Source organism: Medicago sativa, chromosome 1, assembly GCF_051527215.1.
Source record: "Medicago sativa cultivar Bolivia chromosome 1, Bolivia_mono, whole genome shotgun sequence".
NCBI lineage: Eukaryota > Viridiplantae > Streptophyta > Magnoliopsida > Fabales > Fabaceae > Medicago > Medicago sativa.
Genome location: NC_140749.1, coordinates 68,857,004 through 68,883,277, shown reverse-complemented (window position 1 = coordinate 68,883,277; position 26,274 = coordinate 68,857,004). Strand labels below are relative to the sequence as shown.

At 34.6% G+C, this 26,274-nt stretch overlaps 1 protein-coding gene, 2 long non-coding RNA genes, 2 other non-coding genes and 1 pseudogene across 5 annotated transcripts; 5 read left to right on the top strand and 1 right to left on the bottom strand.

The window, feature by feature from the left end:
- The first annotated feature begins 135 nt into the window (after positions 1–135).
- On the top strand, positions 136–209 carry TRNAN-GUU (transfer RNA asparagine (anticodon GUU)). The gene has a single exon. It is a non-coding gene; the product is annotated as a tRNA-Asn (tRNA).
- Positions 210–455: 246 nt separating this feature from the next.
- Positions 456–2,667, top strand: LOC146956764 (uncharacterized). The gene is made up of 2 exons (XR_015016621.1): positions 456–875; positions 2,294–2,667. It is a non-coding gene; the product is annotated as an uncharacterized LOC146956764 (long non-coding RNA).
- Positions 2,668–5,688: 3,021 nt separating this feature from the next.
- Positions 5,689–8,190, top strand: LOC146956763 (uncharacterized). Its single transcript, XR_015016620.1, has 2 exons — positions 5,689–6,398; positions 7,817–8,190. It is a non-coding gene; the product is annotated as an uncharacterized LOC146956763 (long non-coding RNA).
- Positions 8,191–9,260: 1,070 nt separating this feature from the next.
- Positions 9,261–9,334, top strand: TRNAN-GUU (transfer RNA asparagine (anticodon GUU)). The gene has a single exon. It is a non-coding gene; the product is annotated as a tRNA-Asn (tRNA).
- A 4,696-nt stretch (positions 9,335–14,030) lies between these two features.
- LOC146956761 (putative methyltransferase PMT8) lies at positions 14,031–19,913 on the top strand. Its single transcript, XM_085731324.1, has 8 exons — positions 14,031–14,181; positions 15,019–15,471; positions 15,900–16,064; positions 16,464–16,646; positions 17,436–18,030; positions 18,406–18,518; positions 18,656–18,876; positions 19,195–19,913. Exons 2-8 carry the CDS (start codon positions 15,196–15,198, stop codon positions 19,514–19,516), a joined length of 1,875 nt encoding a protein of 624 aa, XP_085587450.1. The 5' UTR covers positions 14,031–14,181; positions 15,019–15,195; the 3' UTR covers positions 19,517–19,913.
- Positions 19,914–21,097: 1,184 nt separating this feature from the next.
- LOC146956760 (uncharacterized) lies at positions 21,098–25,511 on the bottom strand (annotated as a pseudogene).
- Between the last annotated feature and the right edge of the window lie 763 nt (positions 25,512–26,274).

The following is a 26,274-nucleotide window of genomic DNA, read 5'->3' as shown; positions in this document are numbered from 1 at the left end:
AGAAATATATAATTATGTTTTAGGTGATACTACGAAGTTGAAAGAGTATCATCAGTGTTATAAGTGTGACATTATGAAGATATACCCATCAAAAATTAATTCAAAAATATGTTAACCTGTTTACAAACATGAGAAGTTGGAATAGCTCAGATGGTTAGAGCGTGTGGCTGTTAACCACAACGTCGGAGGTTCAACCCCTCCTTCTAGCGTTTTCTAATTTTTTTTATTTCACAAAAAAAACAGCTTTTATAACTGATTTTCATATAACATATTCACAGCCCACCACTATATTGGATTCTATAGCTACAGTTATTAGTGTTTGCTTCCATAAAAAGTAAAAATCCACCTTTAAATCATATGTGAGATGTTCATATTAGACATACCTTAATATGACATACTTTATGTAACGCCCCATTTTTATTCTATTACTTTTAATAGATGTGTGAATATTTTTATATGACTTTATCTGTTAAATATATGATTTTATGTGAAATATGTGTTTTTGGTGATTTTATGTGATATATGGTGTGATGCTATTTTATTATATGATTTAGGGAGTTGTATATTATTTAAATGAGTATGGCTTTATTATTTGTGGAAACATTAGGAGAAATAAAAATAGGAGTAAAATATTAATATTTTGGTTAATGGGAGTTAATTAGTAATTATGAGAGTTTAGTGGGAGTTAAATGAAAAGAAAGAAGTTATATTTTTGGGAGAAAAAGAAAGAGAAGCAGAGATAAACAGTTTCACGTACAAACAATAGAAAAAAACTGGTTTTTGGAGAGAAAAAGGAGAAGAACCAAGAGAAAGCTAGGAGAAGAGCTAGGAAGAGAGAATCCAATCGTTTTTGCTGTAGAATTTGCTGAGATAAGGTAAGGGTGGGATTCCTTTCAATAATCATAATATATAATTTGAAAATTGATGAATTTGTTGTTCTTGGTTTTTAGGGTTTGAGAAGTTATGTTAGATGATGAATTATGATGAAACTTGTTGTTGAATTGCATGATTATATGTTGTTTTATCCCCTATGTTGTCTAATAAACCTGTAAACATGTTTCTAATTCATTTTGGGTGATTAGGGGATCAAAAAATGGGTTTTGGAGTGAAAACTGGTCTGTTCTCGTAAATCTGTCCATGTCCCATCGTAGTATGATGCTGGGAAATCGTACTACGATTTTTCCAGCAGCAAAAACAAATTTTTCAGTATATCCCATCGTAGTACGATGCATTCCATCGTAGTACGATGTAACAGTGACAGCATTCCCCTGTTTCGTGTTCTTGCGTCTTTTTCACCCGTTTCTGTTTTGAATTAGCTTTCGGTGTAAACATGAAAGTTGTAGATAATTAAGTTAGCTTTCTAATGGCCTTGGTTTGGAGTGGAAAAGATTTGTAGATTTTGAGTTATGATAAAAATAGTCAAAGTGGGTCTTTAGAAAACTTTAAGAAAACTTAGCAAAACTAATCCCAAGTTAGTCTAAAAACTTATGGTTGGTTTCCCAACTTCAAACTTAAGTGTTAGGGATTTAGTTGAGGTGTTTTATGGGTATTTGGCTTATGTCCTATTGATCAAAACTTAATTGCTTTTGGGGGATGTTTTAGACTTTGAGATGAATGTAATTGATTTATAAATATATGCTATGTTGTTGATTCCCGTTGTTGACGTTGTTGTAACGTCTAATGTCAAAGTTGGGGAGTGTGTCATAATTGTTGTAGGCACATATGTTGTTGTTGTAGTCGTTGTTGAAGTTGTATGTTGATATACACAAGTCGAGTCCATATGCACACTCATGTTCTGTTGGGGGCTTATGCCCTGGAATGTTTATCATTCAAATTGTTGGGGGCTTATGCCCTGGAATGTTATCATTCACCTGTTGGGGGCTTATGCCCTGGGATGCTTTAACCATCCAAATCGTTGGGGGCTTATGCCCTGGAATGCTTAGCATTCAACGCGCGTAGATTGGTACCACCTGCATGATGCATTAGTTGTTGTTGTCGTAGCATTGTTGGGTTGTTGTTGTCGTTGTAGCATTGTCGAGTTGTTGTCGTGGTCGCATTGTCGAGTTGTCGGTGTCGTTGTGGATAACGTTGTTGTTGTTGTTGTTGTTGCTGTACCTTGTTGCTGAAAATAATTATGTCGTTGCTTATGTGTTTATTTAAATACATTATTAATGATGCCTGTTGTGATATGCTTTGTTGTTTTCATTAATTTGATGAATTATATATTATTATTATTGGATAAGTTTCTCACCCCTTCTGCGTATATGTTGCCTCGACCGTGGGTAATGTGCAGGTACTGATGACTTGTAGGTTTGGTCGGCTCAAGTGTCTAGGGCTCTGATACATACTAGAATGGGGAAATCGTTGCGAATGTCTTCTCATTTCTTTTATGTATCACATATTTTGGAAAAGACTTGCTATTAGAGTTTATCGTTGTTGAAAATAAAGTTGAATTATGTTGGGGCCTTTGTGCCAAGATTTTCATTGATGTTGAATTTTGGTTGAAATTATATTTTTAAAGAATTATTCCGCTGCAGTTTATTAAGATTCTTTATGTTGGCCTTAAATAAATAGATATTTTCTATTTATGAATTTTTGAAAAGTAGTGTGACACTCCGTTGTGTGATTACTCTGATTATAATAATTAATATTACGTTGTTGGGAGAACGGGGTGTTACAATTGGTATCAGAGCAAGTTGGTCCGTCCGGCCAATTAGTAGAGTCGTGTCGAGCCTAGTAGTGTTGTGTGACAATTTTGTATTGTCCTCGTTGTCCTGTTTGTTGTTTGTTGTGTAACCCTTAGTATGAACTGGTTGGAGTACAACCATGTTCATATTAATTGTTTTAGTAAGTCGGTGTATTTTTCTTCTGCTGAAGAAGAAAGTGGAGCGGGGTTTTTGACTACTAAGCAGCTGAAGCAGTTGGAACATGAAGGGAACTTAATGTTTTCCTTGATGGCGTATTTGTCTGTGGAGAATCAGGCTGTGATTGATAGGTTGCCGGTAGTGAATGAATTTTCTGAAGTTTTTCCTGATGAGATTCCGGATGTGCCACCGGAGAGGGAGGTTGAATTTTCGATTGAACTAGTGCCGGGTACGAAGCCGGTGTCGATGGCTCCTTACCGTATGTCATCTTCGGAGTTGGTAGAGTTGAAGAAACAATTAGAAGACTTGCTTGATAAGGAGTTTATAAGGCCAAGTGTGTCACCTTGGGGAGCGCCTGTGTTGCTAGTTAAGAAGAAGGATGGTAGCATGAGATTGTGCACAGATTACCGTCAGCTAAATAAAGTGACGATAAAGAATATGTATCTACTTCCGAGAATTGATGACTTGATGGATCAGTTAGTGGGTGCTCGCATGTTTAGCAAAATTGACTTGAGGTCAGGTTACCATTAGATTAAGGTGAAAGATGAAGATATGCAGAAGACGGCGTTTAGGACGCGATACGGACACTATGAATATAAGGTGATGCCTTTTGGTGTTACTAATGCACCTGGTGTGTTCATGGAATATATGAACAGAATTTTTCATGCTTTTCTGGATAAGTTTGTTGTTGTGTTTATTGATGATATCTTGATTTATTCTAAGACTGAAGAAGAGCATGCAGAACATTTGAAGATTGTTTTGCAGGTGCTGAAAGAAAAGAAGTTGTATGCAAAGTTGTCGAAATGTGAGTTTTGGTTAACTGAAGTAAGTTTTCTTGGCCATATTATTCTGGTAGTGGTATTGCAGTTGACCCGTCGAAAGTTGAAGCGGTATCGCAATGGGAGACTCCTAAGTCAGTTACAGAGATTAGAAGTTTTCTTGGTTTGGCTGGTTATTACAGAAGATTTATCGAAGGATTTTCGAAGTTGGCACTTCCATTGACTCAGTTGACCTGTAAAGGTAAAGCTTTTGTGTGGGATGCTCAGTGCGAGAATAATTTCAATGAGTTGAAGCGGAGATTGACAACGACTCCAATTTTGATTTTGCCAGAGCCAGATAAACCTTTTGTTGTATATTGTGATGCGTCCAAGTTGGGCTTAGGTGGTGTGCTTATGCAAGATGGCAAGGTAGTAGCTTATGCTTCGAGACAATTGAGAATACATGAGAAGAATTATCCTACACATGATTTAGAGTTGGCTGCTGTGGTTTTTGTGTTGAAAATTTGGAGGCATTATTTGTACGGTTCCAGATTTGAAGTGTTTAGTGATCATAAGAGTCTGAAATATTTATTTGATCAAAAGAGTTGAACATGAGGCAGAGAAGGTGGCTAGAGTTGTTGAAAGATTATGATTTTGGCTTAAATTACCATCCGCGTAAAGCTAATGTGGTTGCAGATGCCTTGAGTAGGAAAACGTTGCACATGTCGGCTATGATGGTGAAAGAATTTGAATTGCTGGAACAGTTTAGAGACTTAAGTCTTGTTTGTGAATTGGCACCTCAGAGTGTGCAGTTGGGTATGTTGAAAATTAATAATGATTTCTTGAAGAGTATCAAAGAAGCCCATGAGGTTGATGTGAAATTTGTAGACTTGATGGGTGCTAGTAATCAGAATGCAGATGGTGATTTTCAGGTTGATGATCAAGGAGTGTTGAGATTCCGATGTAGGATTTGTATTCCTGATAATAATGAATTGAAAAAGTTGATTTTAGAAGAAAGTCACAGAAGCAACTTGAGTATCCATCCGGGAGCTACAAAGATGTACCACGACTTGAAGAAACTGTTTTGGTGGTCTGGGTTGAAGCGAGATGTCGCACAATTTGTATATGCTTGTTTGACTTGTTAGAAATCGAAAGTTGAACATCAGAAGCCTGCTGGTTTGTTGACGCCTTTAGATGTGCCGGAATGGAAATGGGATAGCATCTCCATGGACTTTGTGACGAGTTTACCAAACACTCAAAGAGGGCATGATGCCATTTGGGTTGTTGTCGATAGATTGACGAAGTCGGCACACTTTATTCCAATTAATATCACTTATCCGGTAGCTCAATTGGCGGAGATTTATATTCATAATATTGTGAAGTTGCATGGTGTCCCGTCGAGTATTGTGTCGGATAGAGATCCGAGGTTCGCTTCGAGATTTTGGAAGAGCTTGCAAGAAGCTTTGGGCTCTCAGCTGAAGTTGAGTTCAGCTTATCATCCGCAAACAGATGGTCAGTCGGAAAGGACGATTCAATCATTAGAAGATTTGTTGAGGGTGTGTGTACTTGAGCAAGGTGGAGCTTGGGACAGTCACCTACCATTGATAGAGTTCACGTACAACAATAGTTACCATTCGAGTATTGGTATGGCACCTTTCGAAGCTTTATATGGTCGAAGGTGTAGAACTCCTTTATGTTGGTTTGAGGGGTGAAAGTATTGTGTTGGGACCTGAAATAGTTCAGCAGACTATGGAGAAGGTCAAGATGATAAGAGAGCATATGAAAGCGTCGCAGAGTCGACAGAAAAGTTATCATGACAAGCGTAGGAAGGACCTTGAGTTTCAAGAGGGTGACCATGTGTTCTTGAGAGTCACTCCTATGACCGGTGTGGGTCGTGCATTGAAGTCCAAGAAGTTGACTCCAAAGTTGGTCCTTATCAGATATCTGAGAGAATTGGCACGGTGGCTTATAGAGTTGGTTTGCCACCACATCTTTCGAACTTGCATGATGTGTTTCATGTGTCGCAACTTCGGAAGTATGTAGCAGACCCTTCACATGTTATTCCTAGAGATGATGTGCAAGTTAGGGACAATCTTACGGTGGAAACTTTACCTTTGAGGATTGATGATCGTAAGGTGAAGACGTTGAGAGGCAAAGATATACCTCTAGTGAGGGTTGTTTGGGGAGGAGCAACTGGTGAAAGTCTTACTTGGGAGTTGGAGAGTAAGATGCAGGAGTCATATCCTGAGTTGTTTGCTTGAGGTAATATTTCGAGGACGAAATTCTATAAGTTGGGGAGAGTTGTAACGCCCCATTTTTATTCTATTACTTTTAATAGATGTGTGAATATTTTTATATGACTTTATCTGTTAAATATATGATTTTATGTGAAATATGTGTTTTTGGTGATTTTATGTGATATATGGTGTGATGCTATTTTATTATATGATTTAGGGAGTTGTATATTATTTAAATGAGTATGGCTTTATTATTTGTGGAAACATTAGGAGAAATAAAAATAGGAGTAAAATATTAATATTTTGGTTAATGGGAGTTAATTAGTAATTATGAGAGTTTAGTGGGAGTTAAATGAAAAGAAAGAAGTTATATTTTTGGGAGAAAAAGAAAGAGAAGCAGAGATAAACAGTTTCACGTACAAACAATAGAAAAAAAACTGGTTTTTGGAGAGAAAAAGGAGAAGAACCAAGAGAAAGCTAGGAGAAGAGCTAGGAAGAGAGAATCCAATCGTTTTTGCTGTAGAATTTGCTGAGATAAGGTAAGGGTGGGATTCCTTTCAATAATCATAATATATAATTTGAAAATTGATGAATTTGTTGTTCTTGGTTTTTAGGGTTTGAGAAGTTATGTTAGATGATGAATTATGATGAAACTTGTTGTTGAATTGCATGATTATATGTTGTTTTATCCCCTATGTTGTCTAATAAACCTGTAAACATGTTTCTAATTCATTTTGGGTGATTAGGGGATCAAAAAATGGGTTTTGGAGTGAAAACTGGTCTGTTCTCGTAAATCTGTCCATGTCCCATCGTAGTATGATGCTGGGAAATCGTACTACGATTTTTCCAGCAGCAAAAACAAATTTTTCAGTATATCCCATCGTAGTACGATGCATTCCATCGTAGTACGATGTAACAGTGACAGCATTCCCCTGTTTCGTGTTCTTGCGTCTTTTTCACCCGTTTCTGTTTTGAATTAGCTTTCGGTGTAAACATGAAAGTTGTAGATAATTAAGTTAGCTTTCTAATGGCCTTGGTTTGGAGTGGAAAAGATTTGTAGATTTTGAGTTATGATAAAAATAGTCAAAGTGGGTCTTTAGAAAACTTTAAGAAAACTTAGCAAAACTAATCCCAAGTTAGTCTAAAAACTTATGGTTGGTTTCCCAACTTCAAACTTAAGTGTTAGGGATTTAGTTGAGGTGTTTTATGGGTATTTGGCTTATGTCCTATTGATCAAAACTTAATTGCTTTTGGGGGATGTTTTAGACTTTGAGATGAATGTAATTGATTTATAAATATATGCTATGTTGTTGATTCCCGTTGTTGACGTTGTTGTAACGTCTAATGTCAAAGTTGGGGAGTGTGTCATAATTGTTGTAGGCACATATGTTGTTGTTGTAGTCGTTGTTGAAGTTGTATGTTGATATACACAAGTCGAGTCCATATGCACACTCATGTTCTGTTGGGGGCTTATGCCCTGGAATGTTTATCATTCAAATTGTTGGGGGCTTATGCCCTGGAATGTTATCATTCACCTGTTGGGGGCTTATGCCCTGGGATGCTTTAACCATCCAAATCGTTGGGGGCTTATGCCCTGGAATGCTTAGCATTCAACGCGCGTAGATTGGTACCACCTGCATGATGCATTAGTTGTTGTTGTCGTAGCATTGTTGGGTTGTTGTTGTCGTTGTAGCATTGTCGAGTTGTTGTCGTGGTCGCATTGTCGAGTTGTCGGTGTCGTTGTGGATAACGTTGTTGTTGTTGTTGTTGTTGCTGTACCTTGTTGCTGAAAATAATTATGTCGTTGCTTATGTGTTTATTTAAATACATTATTAATGATGCCTGTTGTGATATGCTTTGTTGTTTTCATTAATTTGATGAATTATATATTATTATTATTGGATAAGTTTCTCACCCCTTCTGCGTATATGTTGCCTCGACCGTGGGTAATGTGCAGGTACTGATGACTTGTAGGTTTGGTCGGCTCAAGTGTCTAGGGCTCTGATACATACTAGAATGGGGAAATCGTTGCGAATGTCTTCTCATTTCTTTTATGTATCACATATTTTGGAAAAGACTTGCTATTAGAGTTTATCGTTGTTGAAAATAAAGTTGAATTATGTTGGGGCCTTTGTGCCAAGATTTTCATTGATGTTGAATTTTGGTTGAAATTATATTTTTAAAGAATTATTCCGCTGCAGTTTATTAAGATTCTTTATGTTGGCCTTAAATAAATAGATATTTTCTATTTATGAATTTTTGAAAAGTAGTGTGACACTCCGTTGTGTGATTACTCTGATTATAATAATTAATATTACGTTGTTGGGAGAACGGGGTGTTACACTTTATGTTAATAATGTGTGGTGGACGCTTTTACCGAGTCAACGTTTATGAATGTAAACACATGAGAGAAAGTAGTGAGAGAAAGGGAGAGAGTTTGGGGGAGGGAGATTGTGGGAAATATGAGAGAAAACATAATCAACCTATCAACTAGAATGAGTGTCCAAGATCAGAGGAATTGGTTTTATCCATAAATTTGATCAAAGGACATTTTTCTTTGTATTTCAAAACATCCTTGATGAAGTTAAAACCATTGATTTATGGCATCTTTTTGTTAACTTTGGAAGAGCACATGAGGTGTTCATTCCTAATAAGGTGGATATGAGGGAGTAGATATTTTGGTTTGTTTAGTTTAAGGAGGTGCAAAATGAGGAAGAGTAAGAGAACAAACTTCAAAATGTTTGGCAAGGCCTTATTTATAACCGGTAAAATTGTTGGTTATCACCTTACTCTTATCCCCCATATTTCATGAGAAATTGAATGGTTACATGGTTTATAACATTTAATCATTGACTATTTATGAAATTAATTAGTTTCGATTGTTATTTATTCATTTTGAACTAGTGATGCTCGTTTTGGTTGTTTTGTGGAACATATTGAATATTTGTTGTGGCGATACAAGAAGATATATCGTTGGAAAGCAGTTTAGCGATGTATGGAGATGCATCGCTAGGAAAGAAGCTTGGAGACGTATCGTTTTAGATCGCCCAGTACGATTGTAGAAGTGTAAGAACTCTTGGGACCTTGTCTGGCATTGCATAGGGGGTAAATTCGATAAGATGTCTCCAATCATTGTATCATGAGGAACAAAAGAAAATGTTGAGTACCAAGAAGATAAGATAAGGACACCTCATAGGAGAAATTATCAAAGGGCACAACTTGTAGTGGTTGGACTTGTACTATAAAAGTGTGACATTATGCAATCAAATGAAATATATAATTATGTTTTGGGTGATACTGCGAAGTTGAGAGAGTATCATCAGTGTTAAGTGTGACATTATGAAGATATACCTATAAAAAATTAATTCAAAAATATGTTAACCAATTTACAAACATGAGAAGCTGGAATAGCTCAGTTGGTTAGAGCGTGTGGCTGTTAACCACAAGGTCGGAGGTTTAACCCCTCCTTCTAGCGTTTTCTAATTTTTTCTTTATTTCACCAACCAAAAAGCTTTTATAACTGATTGTTATATTACATATTCACACACCACCACTGTATTGGATTCTATATTTTTACCGAGTCAGCGTTTATGAATGTAAACACATGAGAGAAAGTAGTGAGAGAAAGGGAGAGAATTTAGGGGAGAGAAAGGGAGAGAATTTAGGGGAGGGAGATTGTGGGACAGATGAGAGAAAACATAATCAACCTATCAATTGGAATAAGTGTCCAAGATCAGAAGAATTGGTTTTATCCATAAATTTGATCAAAGGACATTTTTCTTTTTATTTCAAAACATCCTTTATGAAGTTAAAACCATTGATTTGTGGCATCTTTTTGTTAAGTTTGGAAGAGTGCATGAGATGTTCATTCCTAATAAGGTGGATAGGAGGGAGTAGATGCTTTGGTTTGTTTAGTTTAAGGAAGTGCAAAATGAGGACGAGTAAGAGACCAGACTTCAAAATGTTTGGCTGGGTCTTATTTATAACAAGTGAAATTGTTGGTTATCATCTTACACTTATCCCCCATATTATCCCCCATATTTTATGAGAAATTGAGTGATTGCATGATCTATAGCATCTAATCGGTGACTATTTAGTAAATTAATTAGTTATGATTGTTATTTAGTCATTTTGAACTTGTGATATTCGTTTTGGTTGTTTTGTGGAACATGTTAAATATTTGTCGTGGCGATACAAGAAGATACATCGATGGAAAGGAGTTTGACTCTAGTAAATTAATTAGCTTCATTTTATCTAAGTTTAATTGTTCAAATCAACTCTCTCATATACACGAAGCCAGAAAAATGACTCTAAAAAAACACAGAATCTAACTGTGTCATTCCTATTTTCGACCTCTTATTTTTCCATGTAGAAATAAACTTAAAAAAATTGACCTAGAAGATTTTTTTATGCCTTTTTACAAGAATGTTTAGGACGCTAAAATATGGTTTTCCGTTTAAAATTATAATTTTTCGACAACTGACGAATTAATTATGATTTTTTAAACTGCAAAAACTCAAAAAAACAAAAAACAAAAAAACAGAAACATCAACCTAGAAATTGAATTTTGAGTTTTTTTTGTTTTGTTTAGACAACTATTATAATATATAGAAAGGATATGCAAAGTTTCTTAGCATTTTGAAGAAGCCTCAATTTGTTTTTATTTTTTGACCGAAACGTGCAAAATTGCAACTTTATTATGAGTAGACATACTCACGTGTCAAAATTTGTTCCCTATTTTTTCTAGCTTGTCTATAACACAACAATTAATTTGTCCTTCGTTTAAAAACTCCAAAATTTCACGGTGATGGATGTTCTTATGATGTTATAAAAAAGCTATTAAAATTAAGAAATGAAATTTGACCCACGAGTATATGGTTAATTACTCGAAACAAAATTGCAATTTTGCACGTTTCGGTCACAAAAAATTAAATAAATCGAGACTTTTTCAGAATTTTATGAAACTTTACATATCCTTTCTATAATTTTTATAGATGTCTCTACGAAAAGGAAAAAAAAACTAGCTCACAATTTGATTTATAGGTCGGGGTTTCCGTTGCTTTGTTCTGAGTTTTTTGCGTTTTGAAAATTCATAATAATGAATCTATGTATTGTCAGAAAATTCTAATTTTATGTGGAAATCAATATTTTAATGTCATAAACATATATTAAAATATCATAAAAAAATTCAACATCCAGGTCTCTTTTATGGAATTTATGTCTACATGAAAAAATAGAAGGTCAAAATTAGGAAGAATATCAAATTACAGGGTTAAAATCTATGTTTTTTATTAAATGGTTATTTTTCAGACTTTGTGTGTATCATATGGCCATCCTGATATCAACTTTTGCTACTATCTAGCGCGCCTCGCGCACAGTAGGCGGCACCTCCCGTTGAATGCACAACAAGCTACACTTCGTACATGATCATCTAATACTTCCAATGCCTAGCGTAGGATCCATGCGCCTTGCGCACAGTTCATCCCAATTTCATATCTCTATAAATTGCTGAGTAGAGATGAAGAACAATCCTTGTGAATAAACACTTATTTTTATTACTTGGCAATGATTTGGTACACATGTCAAATAATCATCGTTAATCTTTCAAAAAAGATGTGTAATCTAGTATGCAATTTTACATGGTGAAAATGAACTCCCTAAAACGAACAATGACTCACCTATTTATAGAAAAAAGATGAAACTATCATTTACGTTGTATGCATGCAAGTCACATGTCTCTTTAATTTGTAGCCTCCTTTGCAATTTTTTGTCTCATGATATCCTTTATGTTACTCTTATTTTGGCTGTAAGTCTTGCTATTCGAGTGTTGTCTAAGTAATCTTTTACGTGCGCAACACTTGTAGTTTTAATTCTCCGGCTATCTTTAGTTGTCTTGCCAACTGAACTCGAAATTAAAATTAAAAATTCAAATTTTACATATAATAATATCGAAGTAATTTTAATTAATATACAACTATATCTTGACAAATAGCATGAAGAACAAATATTTGTCAAAACAACTCGGTTGAATTTGATGAATGTCAATTCTATAATGTTGGAATTCCACCGTCCCTAATCTATAAAAAAATAAATTAAAAATCTATAAAAGCTAGATCAAACAACATTTTACTAGGAAGAAATATCTCCATTGTTCTCCAATATATAAATAAAATCCAGGGTTTGTCTATCATGTGTAAATTTCATGTGTTAAAAAGTTAAAAGTGACAAGTTTATCTTGTAACTTATGTTAAAGGTGTGCATGGATTGAGTCAACCCGAAAAATCCGTTCAGACTTACCTAAGAAAAACTTAAAAAGTGGGTTGAGTTGCATAATTGGGTTAATATAGTTTAAAAAATTAATAGAAAACCCATGAAAAAATAACGGATTTCGAGTAAAACCACACATAGGTCCAATAAACTCCCTTACTCAATAATGACCACATTTTTATTTTCATAGGAAAAAAAAAAGAGAGAATACCAAAGATTTTGGACATAAATCAAGTCTGATTTCTAAAATTGACACAATGATCTTTATATTCAAAATCAAAATGTGCTAGAATTACAAATTTGAAGGTTGCACTTTATGGTTATTTTGATTTTAATGCAATTTTATGGCATGCAACTTTAGTTTATTACAAGTATTTTATGATGAAATGTATTATTTGACATTATCATTATTATTTTATGACGCTAAAATATAGTGTACAATGAAAATAAGTTACACAATTTTTTTAAGAAAATAAAAAAATTGAGTAATTTTTATGAAAAAAAATATGTGTGGAGTCATCATTTAGTCATTTTTTTTAATAAACATCATTTAATCTTTTAATATTAGAAAAAAACAGAAAATCAATTTGGGTAATCCACTGCCAAACTCAACCCAAACTGAAAATTAATGGCTTTGTCTAAATTGACCTAAATAATGTAACGAGTTGTTATTTTACCAGTATCTTATATAGTTCGACCCTTGGGTTTGCCAAACCCACACACGTACACTTCTAGCTTATACACTTCATATTGCTTTTTTTTAAGAACTTATGCACTTTATATTAAAAACATAATTTTGTAGTAAATTATTGTCATTTCAAGAAAAACTTAGTATTTTAAATTATCTTGATCTATATAATATTATATAAGAAGATAGACATACCGTAAAATCAAATATCCAACCTAACATTCCATCCCAATTTCACTTCCGTTAAATTATCTTGACCTATATAATATTATATAAGAAGATAGACATACCTTAAAATCAAATATCCAACCTAACATTCCATCCCAATTTCACTTCCAATTTCCCATACTCAAAAATCAGTTAATATCTCATCTCTTTTTCTTTACGGTGCGTTAATACCTCATCTTTTTTTGACCGAGATTTGAACCCCGACCGTGCATATTATCATGCGTTGTCCCTGCCAACTGAGCTAAACTCACAATGACCGTTAATACCTTATCTACTCAAGTGGAAAACTATTCTTTCCATTTTTTTTTTTGTGGTGGTCGGGGTTTTTGCATATATTATGCATTTTACATATCAACTGAGCTAAGCTCACGTAGACTTTCATTTATTTTATTTCAAAAAAACATTTCTTTTTTGGAACAAATTTTAAAAAAAAAAATCTTAAAATCAATGCAAACCAATAAGATTCTCAATATTTCCCTTAAAATAATAAAAATTCTGTTTTAACGACGTGACCTGATTTTGAGTCACAATATTTGTGGCATAAAATAAAGCCACCGACTGAATCAAAGAGCTGGAAAACGCGGTTCACTGTCAGTGTTAAGTGCAAACCCACTTTCTCCAAGTGGAATCGCGGTGGTAAATTAATTCACACGCATTACTTTTTTTCCTCGAGACGGAATTCATCAGAGTCAGAGCAGACATAAACGTAACTCTCAGCGAGCATTAACCGAATTATTTTTACATTTTACAGATCGTATAAAAAGAACTCTTACGCGAAAATTGAACTCACAACTTTGCGGTTAAGTCAACTTCATAACGAGTAAGTTTGCAATTAATTAATGATTTAATTGATTAATCTATATTCTATTTCTCCATAAAAGTTGCTACCTTAATCACAGGTCAATTTGCTGTTTTTGCAAACTGTTGCTACACACTTTTAGGTTGGAAAACACACCACCTTAAATTTCACACTGTCGGTTATTCTACTGTCTCTCTATCTCATTCTCACACACATAACTAAAATACAAACACTTGTTGAGATCTCAATTTCAATCTCACTCTTGTTTTTTTCTTTTTCTTCTTCTTTTTGATAAAGCTTTTGTTTTTCTTTGACCCAATTGGATTCTAAGCTAAACCCAGTAAGCTTTTTCTCTAATTCTATTGTTTTGCATTGTTTTTTGGGATTGTAATGGATCTGAAACATTTTACTATGTGGTTTTTTTTAGTTTGTTTTAGTGGTTCTTGTTGTGAATTATGATGGTTGTTGCCACTGATGTATTGAATTGAATGCTAATGCTCAACACTTTTGAACTTAGAGTCTATTATTTCTATGATTATAACTTGTTATTAATGGTAGTTACCTTTTTCAATGCTAGTGTTGTTTTCCATTATGCTAGATCTGGTAGTTCTGTTTAATTGTATGGTTATTATTTGTATTTATTGTTAACATGATTCATGGTGTTTGATTTTAATCCTCAATTGCCAATTTTGATTTCCTGAATTATATTTTTGCTAAGGATGTGTTCACTTGTCACTTTATATCATAAATCATGTTTCTTTTTATGGGGTGATTTGGATTGGATCCATCATTTTGACTTGGTTTTTACGGTCACTTTACTTGATGACTATCATGATTGTCATCATTCACTTTTATAATTTTGTATTATTTTCCCTCCTATGGAGTGTCTGGTCCAAAGTATTTGGTTAAAAACTTGAAATGAATGAAGAATCTTGTGGATTGAGTTTTAACTTAATGTTGAACTGAATTGCAATGACTTTAGTTACACTCTAGGATTGTATATGTTAGATCACCAATTTGCATTGGATAAAGAAGTTTGAATTGGTCTCTTTTTTTGGACTGTTTTCCTTGTCTTAGTTTAAACTTTTTCGTGATGTAAACATTTAATAAAGATCTGCAGGTTACTTCAAAGTCAAGTACCGAATTTGCTGATTATTGTTTCCTTCCTTAATTGCAGGTTAATCATTAAGTCAGTGTATTGTATTGTGAGGAAGTTACATAATTCTGATTGAATTATTGGTGTTGCGACGTTCAGTTGGGTTTTGGATTGCAGATTTGGCTCTGAATGTCTGGTCAAGCAAGATCCTTTTAATCGGAATTTGGATCTGTATTGATTTCAAGTTTCAGCTAATAAATGTCGAGGGGGAGATCTGATGGGTCACAAAAGAAGCGCATAGTTGCTTCCATCTGTATTGTGACGGTTTTTATTGGTTTATTGTATGTGTATGGTGGATCCATCTTTGGTTCTCAAAGTAGTGGTTCATCTGCTCTAGAATATGGCAAATCATTAAGGAAACTCGGGTCATCATATTTGGGTGCGGATGATGACAATGATGGCAAGCAAGATGAATCTTCATCAAGTTTCGGGCAGGTTGAGGAGGACGACAATATTGTTCCAAAGAGTTTCCCTGTAAGTCTCTTTGTAAGATTAGCCACAAGGAACATCCACTCTATTTTTGCTTTTGATATTTGGTTTTATCAGTCTTTGCATTAATAAAAATAACCAAGTCTCTTGTGTAGAGTTTTGTTCAATTTCAGGTTGCCAAGCTCATGTGTACAATAGTTCAATAAATAAATAAATAATAGATGCAAGTTATATAAGATGCTTAAAATTAAATGTAAATGGAAAATTACAAGTTTTGAAAAAACTGATTTAGTGTCCACATATAGTAACTAAATCAGTCAACAAGACTCATGTTTGCATAATGAAAATAAAATTAATTGTTTCCTGTATAATATGTGGCCACAATCAAGTTTATGCACATCATTCAGATGCAGCAATATTTTTGGCTCATTATCAATCATGTGATATTATTTATAATGTTTCTTCTTTTGAAGGTTTGTGATGATCGACATTCGGAGTTGATTCCTTGCTTAGATAGACACCTTATCTATCAACTGCGGATGAAATTGGACTTGTCTGTGATGGAACACTATGAGAGACATTGTCCTCCTGCAGAAAGGCGCTACAATTGCTTGATTCCACCTCCAGCAGGATACAAGGTAAAGCTTTGCCAAGAGTTGATGTTGTTAGAAGATAAAATAATATATTGATATTATGTCAGAATTTCTAAGCTTATCCCCTTGGATCAATTTTTAATCTTAGAGCATCTCAGATTATCTCCTAGGATTAGTTTACATATTTCTTAATTATTATCATGATTTCTTTTCTTACGTTCCTATTTATTCAAGATTAGGAGTCTTGTTAGAATAAGTAGAAGTTGGTGCTTAGTCTTTTGTATTAAGTTAGCATCATGTTATTATTAATACATTCAAAGTTCTTATTATTTCTTTCCTCCTTTTAACTAAAACCCATAACTTCAACAAATGTGATTTTCAATGTATCCTCTGATACATATGTATTATTTTAATCCGAGCATTTGCCATGTCCTAATATTGCAGGTCCCTGTTAAGTGGCCAAAAAGCAGAGATGAGGTGTGGAAAGCAAATATCCCGCATACTCACCTTGCACATGAAAAATCTGACCAGAACTGGATGGTTGAAAAAGGTGAAAAGATAGCGTTTCCTGGAGGTGGGACTCATTTTCATTATGGAGCTGATAAGTACATTGCATCAATGGCAAATGTAAGTCTGCATCTGGCTTTACTGGTTTTACCCTTGAGAATGTTTTCAGACATGGGAGTTCTGTGGGATAATATCTGTGTTATGCAAGTGTCCGTACATATTCCTTCTACTTCAAATGAAAATGTTTTCACAGTTTTCCATTTTCATTTGATGGTCCAGAAGTTCAAAATAATACATATTCTGTTTTTAGTACATTAACGGAACATACATGGTTTGAAGTGTATTTGGTAAATTTAAAACAATACATAAATAATTTATTTGAGATAATTACACCTTATATTTTATCGCCACTGTATTTGTTTCTCTCCTATTCTTTCTCCTCCCTTTTTCCTTTTATCACTATTTCATTTTTTGGAATTTTTAATGTGTTCCTCACATCTAACTATGTCATTTTAATACACTTTTATATATAGATGTATATATTATAAGCTGTGCATTTATATGCAACCATCTTGTAGCTTAAGCTTCTAGAAAAATTAGTCCATACCTTAGTAGCATAATATACCTGATTCATAATTACTAGACATGATATTTTTTTCACTCAATAAAAGTGTGCCTATGCATTTTGCTTGTTCATACTACGAGGGATTGTATGTTTCCATTCAATACCTCAAGCATTTCGAAATGTTGTCCTCGAAGATTTAGATATGGTCATTTTCTTTAAATGAGTCATTATCATATCATGTTGGACAATGCTGGTTGTTTTATGTATTCTGTTTATCTGGATTTGCTTGCATTTCATGGATAAATCATTTTATTAACAATCCAGTTTCAACTTTGCATTGCCAGATGCTTAACTTTTCGAACAATAATCTAAACAATGAAGGAAGATTGCGGACAGTGCTTGATGTTGGCTGTGGTGTTGCAAGTTTCGGAGGGTACCTTCTTGCATCTGATATCATTACAATGTCCTTGGCACCAAATGATGTGCATCAAAATCAAATCCAATTTGCCCTCGAAAGAGGAATTCCGGCATATCTTGGTGTGTTGGGAACTAAGAGACTTCCATACCCAAGCAGATCTTTTGAACTTGCTCATTGTTCTCGTTGTCGAATTGATTGGCTTCAGAGAGATGGAATACTACTTCTTGAACTAGACCGGGTTCTCAGGCCAGGAGGTTATTTCGCATACTCGTCTCCAGAAGCATATGCTCAGGATGAAGAGAATCTAAGGATATGGAAAGAAATGAGTGATCTTGTGGGGCGTATGTGTTGGAGAATAGCTTCAAAAAAGAACCAAACTGTTATCTGGCAAAAACCTTTGACAAATGATTGCTATAAAAAAAGAGAACCTGGTACTCGCCCTCCTCTATGCCAGTCTGACGCAGATCCTGATGCAGTTTTTGGAGTAAATATGGAAGTTTGCATAACACCTTACAGTGAACGTGAGTACTCTTTTTTCTCTTTGTTATTTGTTGGCTTTTTGTATTCTATTGCTCATAGGGGGGTATATTTCTCTATAAAGTCAGTTCATAGATACTTCTTTAGTAGCACGATCTTTTCATTTTTCCTTTTAGGTTTATCTGTCAATGTATATGTATTCTATGATTTCTATGGTCCATTCTGGCTAAAGATTTATTATCCTTTGGTTGCAATGGATTGTTTGATTTCCATGAAGGAAACAGAATGACCCTGAGAATTGAGTATTAAATGGATTTTTTAATAATTAAAGATTCTTTTTAGAGGTTTAGCCTTTATGTTATAAATAACAAGCTGTGATTTGAAACTTGCATACTGAAATTTATGTTGGATTTTATCAGATGACAACAAAGCTAAAGGTAGTGGCTTAGCTCCATGGCCTGCAAGATTGACCAGTCCTCCTCCTAGATTAGCTGATTTTGGCTATTCAAATGAAATGTTTGAAAAGGACACGGTAATTAAAAATTACAATTGAACCTCTTATTAATGATTTTAATTTTTTTATTTTTTATTTCTAGCATAGAAATTGTGTAATAACAGTATACATTTAGCTAAACCAACTGTTGGCTTACATTTTATCTTGTGGTACAGGAACTATGGCGAGAGAGAGTTGATAAATACTGGAGTCTCATGAGTAAAAAAATCAAATCCGATACAATAAGGAATATTATGGATATGAAAGCTAACATGGGTTCATTTGGAGCTGCTCTTAAAGACAAGGAAGTATGGGTGATGAATGTTGTACCTCAAGATGGACCAAACACACTTAAAGTTATATATGACAGAGGCCTCATAGGCGCCACTCATGACTGGTATTGAATCCTGTTTACTAAAATTAGAAGTTTATTGATATCTTTCCATTCCAATATTGTCAAGTGTAAATCACAGAAAATAGTTTGTTCAAATTTTGCTACACAATAGTGTTGTAGTGCCACTGCAACCGCTATTTGACAACATTTTATACTAAATAGCATATTGTAGAACAATAACGACTTGTTCGAGTTCTGCTACACTATTTAGCAGCATCTTCCGTGCATTTTCTGCTGTCAGTTTTTGTTGGTAGTTCTAATGAATGATGAGAAATTTGATTTGACGTTTGAGTCCTAACTATCACGATACATCTCGAACAGGTGTGAAGCATTCTCAACATACCCTCGGACTTACGACTTGCTCCATGCATGGACTGTCTTGTCTGACGTAGCGAAGAAAGATTGCAGTCCAGAGGATCTATTGATTGAGATGGACCGCGTGCTTAGACCTACCGGTTTTGTAATCTTCCGTGATAAACAGCCAATGATTGATTTCGTGAAGAAGTACTTAACTGCTTTGCACTGGGAAGCAGTTGCAACCGCAGATTCGGGTTCTGACTCTGTTCAGGACAGTGATGAAGTTGTTTTTATCATACAGAAGAAATTGTGGCTAACTAGTGGAAGCTTCAGGGATACCGAATGAATAGAACAAACATGAAACAACCATTGCATTTTCATTTTTTTTAATATATGATCTGCTGCTGCAAAGGGATCAAAGTACTTCCCAAGTGGTGAAGCAGTAAGCAACTTTACATAATGTTTTCTTTTCATTCTATTTCCTTCTTTTGATTCTCATTTTTGAGGTAATGATTCAAGTTATTATTAAGAAATAGGCATCACGCTTTTATAGGCTATTCAAAATTTTGCTGCCTGCATTTGGGTATTATGTAAGCTAGTTCAATAATCAAGACATGGCAGTTGACTAAATGATTAAAGTATAGACAATGACTTATCACTTATAATTTATGTAATATATACATTTGAGCATTTTTTGCCCAATATTTCGTCTGTACAATAATATTTTTGTGCTATTCTGTTTAGTATGGCTTGCTCGAGTATCTGTGAGATGACCTCATAATCAATTTCTACCACAGATTCTGATCCAAATGTTTGAAAATGTTTGTCAATGCATTCTATTACTTGCTCGACAAGTAAATCAAAATTGAATTGATTAAAAACCATTTTTCCCATCAATTTGATCATGTTTCTCAATGCATTCTATTACTTGCTTGACAAGTAAATCAATATCGACTTTCTAAAAACCATTTTTCCCGTCAATTTGATGAAGGATATCATTTAACCATGCTTCATAATTTTGAACTAAAGTTTCATTTTGAAAATCACAATCATAATAATCAATTTCCTCCTCAACTGCCTCTAGAGGCATATTCAGATCAAGATATGACCCTAACATAACGACTCTCTGACAAGTTTCATTGTCTTGCTAGTTACTTTCTCGTTGGAATCACTACTTTTGGTTTGAACTAGCTTTCTTTTATTCAGAAATGTTCCTTTCCTCTTTGCAACAACATTCACACTTTACCTTCCTTTTCCATATCGAAAAAGCCTCTTACTTTGAACACAGAATAGTTCACAACAAAGATTGCATTGTTGATGCTGATTTCCCTTCCATATGAGTATGGAAACTTACCTGTTCTTATTGCTTTGAACCTTTTATCATATATTTATAGTATAACAATCTAATATAAAAAAACATGTATATCAGATTATGCCAAAACATTAAGCAAGATCATGCAAGAATATCAAAGGCATCAAGCTAAAATATGAAGGAGGACACAAGTGCCATGTCCTACACTTGCAAACAAACATGTAATTTTTAACTGGAGTGGACCATGTTAAACATTGTATGCATATGCATGACTCAAATTAAAAGTGACATATGATAAATGAAAGCCAAAAATAGGAACTATCGAAATTTAAAATTGGAATTTGTATAATTATTAGCATCTGCATTCATCAATTTTTCATTACATTAATCACAGTTCTCTTGGTTGCTGAATAGTTACAACTCAATTTGAACATAACTAATAACAAAGCAAAGATTTAGGGAGAAGAAAATGGAACCATATACTATACCCTAATGGCTAATAGTAGTAATAAGTTGTTATGATGCAAAATACTTGCATTCTGTCCAACTTTTGCATTAAATAAACTAGTCTAGAGTATATGCACAGAGGATCCAATGTCAGAGTTAACATTAGATTTACACCACCATCTGCTCATGCTCCATGCATAATTGCTCCGGCCAAGACGGAAGCACATCCGGATTATAGCATTGCAGTTGATCTTCAACTCAATGTTGATCAAATTCCATTGTTGGACCATCATTCACAAGTGAATCAACCCAAGATTCATGGCTTAAAAATATATCTGGATCATTAACACTTAATGCAGCAGCCATTGTTGAAGTGCTACTTCTGTAAGATTTCCTCATTTTATTGAGTTCATTGCCGGGGATGGACCAGTCTAATTTTCCATCAGGAGAGCCCCAACCAGAGAAGGCAGAAGGTTCCATGGCAACTGAGCTAGCAGAAGGAAGCTCAGAATTAAAGCTCGCAACGCTGTTGCGCTCAATAAAGCTTTGGCTCCGCTTCGAAAAGGCATCAACTCTAAATTGTGATGATGCAATCACATTTGAATTGGTAAGATCAAAAGGATTGCCCCAAAGTTGCTGGTTTGCGTTCTGATGCACTTGTATTGATGTCGGAGATTGTATTGATGACCCGAAAATGTTTTCAAGGTTAGTAGGATTCACTCCTGCAAGCCTATTTGAAGGAGATGCAAGACCTGTAAGGCGATTTTCAAGTTCGAAAAATTCAGCATTATTTCTAGCATTCATTGCAGTTTTAAATCTGCTTCTCGGCATCTGAAGGGTAGGGACTGCAGCATGAAGCTGAATCTGAGTCTGCCACATGGTTCCAGCCGTAGGCGATGATGCTGCAGATGGAGTCAAAGGTGGCGTCGACGCAGATTGTATCAAAGAAGACGGAGAGCTCAATGTGAAAGAATCCATTGAAGAAGCACTTGGTGAATTTGAATATGATGTGGGTGAAGGTAGAGCAGAACCGGTAGAAGCATACAACGGTCGAAGCTCCTCTGGTTTGTGAGCGAAAAAGCAAACCCTTCTCATGCATCTGGTTTCATCCTTGCAAAGCCTTGTTCTGTATTGAGCAGGATGAAGCCAACATTCAAAAATACCATGTGCATATTCACAAGCATCCCCTTTGTTGCATGATCCCTTCCGAAACTCAGGGCAAGGGACACATGTGTAATGATATTTCATCGGATCACGGCGCCTTGCATTTTCCCCAGGATGAACAAAGGGGCACTCAGTCCAATCATGAGTATAAGTCCTTGAACAAGGCTTCACTTTGAATGTAAACATCCTAAATTCATCTGTACTATATATTCCATTCTTTATGTCAGGTAGGGATGGATCAATGGGATGATCTTTCTTCTCAGTTCGAGATGTACCTACATCTTGTTGTTGCTCCACCATTTGGAAACCTATTTTCTTAAGGAAATCGTCGTCCTCGTCATCAAAACATGAATTAAGTATGGATTTTTAAGTGCCAATAACATAAAAATTCATCTTTAAAAAAATAACATAAAATTTCATATTTAATTTGACCCTTGTTAAAAACATTCAAATTTTTGCAATAGAGAATTCTATAATGCACGGATCATGATTGCGGAAAACAAATTTAAATTTTGAATGGTACATATGAATTAACTTAAAAGCAAAAAGCAAAAGTGTTCATGAAAAATTTACAAAGACCAAAAACATGTTTAATGCTTAAAATTACAAAACAAAAATTATAAAGAAACCGCCATGTTTTGGAAAATTGCAAACAATTCTATAAACGATGCACAAAGAAACCACGTCAATTATAATAACAACCTTTTCATGTCCATCTTTTGTCCTCTTTTAGAATATATTAAGAAAAGTGATCAAAATATATTCTAGCTGGAAGGCATACTCCTGTATCTTGGTACTTTTTTTTGTGCCTCAACAAAGAACATGTTCTTCTATTCATTCCTCTACTGATTTTTTTATTGCAAGTGTCTGTGAGATGACCTCATAATCAATTTCAAGCACAAATTCTGATCCAAATGTTTGAAAATGTTTGTCAATGCATTCTATTACTTGCTCAACAAGTAAATCAAAATTGAATTGCATAAAAACCATTTTTCCCATCAATTTCTAGCACAAAAGTTTTATCATAATCAATTTCCGCCTCAACTGCCTCTAGAGGCATATTCAGATCAAGATAGGACCGTAACATAACGACTCTCTGACATGTTTCACTGTCTTGCTAGTTACTTTCTCATTGGAATCACTACTTTTGGTTTGAACTAGCTTTCACATTTGTGCTACTGCTTCTCATGACATCCTCAGAAGCATGTTCAAGTGATAACTCAGTTTGACATCTTTTAGCTTCAAGGACTGTTTCCTCATTTAACATTTTAGGTTCCTTTTCCATATCGAAAAAGCCTCTGACTTTGAACACATAACAGTTCACAACAAAGATTGCATTGGTGATGTTGATTTCCCTTCCATATGAGTATGGATACTTACCTGTTCTTATTGCTTTGAACCTTTTATCATCTATTTATAATATAACAATCTAATATAATAAAAAACATGTATATCAGATTATGCCAAAACATTAAGCAAGATCATGCAAGAATATCAAAGGCATCAAGCTAAAATATGAAGGAGGACACAAGTGCCATGTCCTACACTTTGCAAACAAACATGTAATTTTTAACTGGATTGGACCATGTTAAACATTGTATGCATATGCATGACTCAAATTAAAAGTGACATATGATAAATGAAAGCCAAAAATAGGAACTATCGAAATTTAAAATTGGAATTTGTATAATTATTAGCATCTGCATTCATCAAATTTTTCATTACAATAATCCCAGTTCTCTTGGTTGCTGCATTCATCAAATTCATCAAATTTGTATAATTATTAGCATCTGCATTCATCAAATTTTTCATTATTAGCATCTGCATTCATCAAGCTTTGGCTCCGCTTCGAAAAGGCATCAACTCTAAATTGTGTTGATCCAATCACATTTGAATTGGTAAGATCAAAAGGATTGCCCCAAAGTTGCTGGTTTGTGCTCTGATGCATTGATGTCGGAGATTGTATTGATGACCCGAAAATGTTTTCAAGGCTAGTAGGATTCACTCCTGCAAGCCTATTTGAAGGAGATGCAAGACCTGTAAGGCGATTTTCAAGTTCGAGAAATTCAGCATTATTTCTAGCATTCATTGCAGTTTTAAATCTGCTTCTCGGCATCTGAAGGGTAGGGACTGCAGCATTAAGCTGAATCTGAGTCTGCCACATGGTTCCAGCCGTAGGCGATGATGCTGCAGATGGAGTCAAAGGTGGTGTCGACGCACATTGTATCGAAGAAGACGGAGAGCTCAATGTGAAAGAATCCATCGAAGAAGCACTTGGTGAATTTGAATATGATGTAGGTGAAGGTAGAGCAGAACCGGTAGAAGCATACAACGGTCGAAGCTCCTCTGGCTTGTGAGCGAAAAAGCAAACCCTTCTCGTGCATCTGGTTTCTTCCTTGCAAAGCCTTGTTCTGTATTGAGCAGGATGAAGCCAGCATTCAAAAATACCATGTGCATATTCACAAGCATCTCCTTTGTTGCATGATCCCTTCCGAAACTCAGGGCAAGGGACACATGTGTAATGATATTTCCTTGGATCACGGCGCCTTGCATTCTCCCCAGGATGAACAAAGGGGCACTCAGTCCAATCGTGAGAATAAGCCCTTGAACAAGGCTTCACTTTGAATGTAAACATCCTAAATTCATCTGTACTATATATTTCATTCTTTATGTCAGGTAGGGATGGATCAATGGGATAATCTTTCTTCTCAGTTCGAGATGTACCTACATCTTGTTGCTGTTCCACCATTTGGAAACCTATTTCCTTAAGGAAATCGCTGTCGCCATCATCAACATCATCTATACCTTCAAGTATACCTTGTAGTATCCTCTTCCTTGAACCGAAGACACTATTAGAAACTGAGACAATCAAGTTGATGCACCTGTTACCGTTTGCATCAGTGGAACTAACATCTGCAGATGCATCAAGCAAAAGCTTGACAACCTCGGCAGAAGCAGCAGAACAACCAGAAACAGCACAATGAAGAGCGGTAGCCCTATCTTAGCCGCACGCTCGGTTAACATCAACACGCCCGGTTTCGAGAATATAAGATAACACACCCTTGCTTCCAAATAAAGCAGCAACCATAAGAGGTGTTCTTTCTTCATATCCCATTTCCTTTGATCCAACCTTCCTTCCATACCATAACCCTACTTCATCAACATCATGATCATCTTTTTCAACAGCATTTGTGAACGCCATTATATCATCTTTGGCTGAAAACTCAAGCAAAGGTGAAATCTTATGATGAAGTTCTTCTTGTCTTCCACATTCATTTTCCCTAATCAAACCAGTTTGACAAGGTTTTCTATTCGAACCGTTGCACATGACTTTTGTTTTATCACTCTTTGTTTATCTTCCTCTCTATTATTACAATACAGAATCTGCGAAATCAAAAGAGAAAATGTGTTTTAATATGATACTAAACCAGAGAGATTTCTAAATATTTAAAGCATAGAAAACTTCCTTTAAAAGATTTCAGTTTAATCAACAATAAACAAAAAGGAATCAGATAAGGAAATAACAAGAGACAGATTCTGCTAAATTTGCAACAATGTTTCTAAAAATAAAAATATAGTGCAACAAGTATTGGTTTAATTTTTAAATGTATAATATATTTGTTTATGCACAACAATAAACTAAAAATCTTCCTTCAAAAAAAAAAAAAACTAAAAATCTTGTATAAAAAAAAGACAATAATTCTAAAAATAGACATAAACCTTAGGAACGGAAAGAAAACAAACAAACAGGTAAACTAGTTACACAACGTTATTAGCCAAACAGCAAAAACAACCTGTACATCTTTCAGAGTGAAAGAGAAAGCTAATACAAACAATTCAAAACACACTTTGAGGTATTTTCTTAGCAACCAAGCAAAAACATTGAAATCCCAAATACTTTATAAAACTTTACATGACCATCTTACTAAATTTTCCCTTAGTCCTAATTTTAATATTGGTAATGATTTTCGAAACATTGTCAATTTGACACTATGAAGCCTAGCTAGATAAGTAGTACCATACGATATGAATAAGCAAATTTTTTAAAATTTAAGATACGATACGAGTAAGATATAATAACAATTTTTTTTATAATAACAGCTATATGCATGTAAAATACATGAAAGAAATATGTATTGATTACTCTTCATGAATATATAATTATAAAGTTCACAATTTAC

Excerpts from the sequence above, each read along its gene's own strand:
- LOC146956761 (XM_085731324.1), top strand. The coding sequence starts at position 15,196 with ATGTCGAGGGGGAGATCTGATGGGTCACAAAAGAAGCGCATAGTTGCT. Across the intron at positions 16,065-16,463 it reads CACCTCCAGCAGGATACAAG|GTCCCTGTTAAGTGGCCAAA; the intron begins GTAAAGCTTTGC and ends CTAATATTGCAG. Across the intron at positions 16,647-17,435 it reads ACATTGCATCAATGGCAAAT|ATGCTTAACTTTTCGAACAA; the intron begins GTAAGTCTGCAT and ends TTGCATTGCCAG.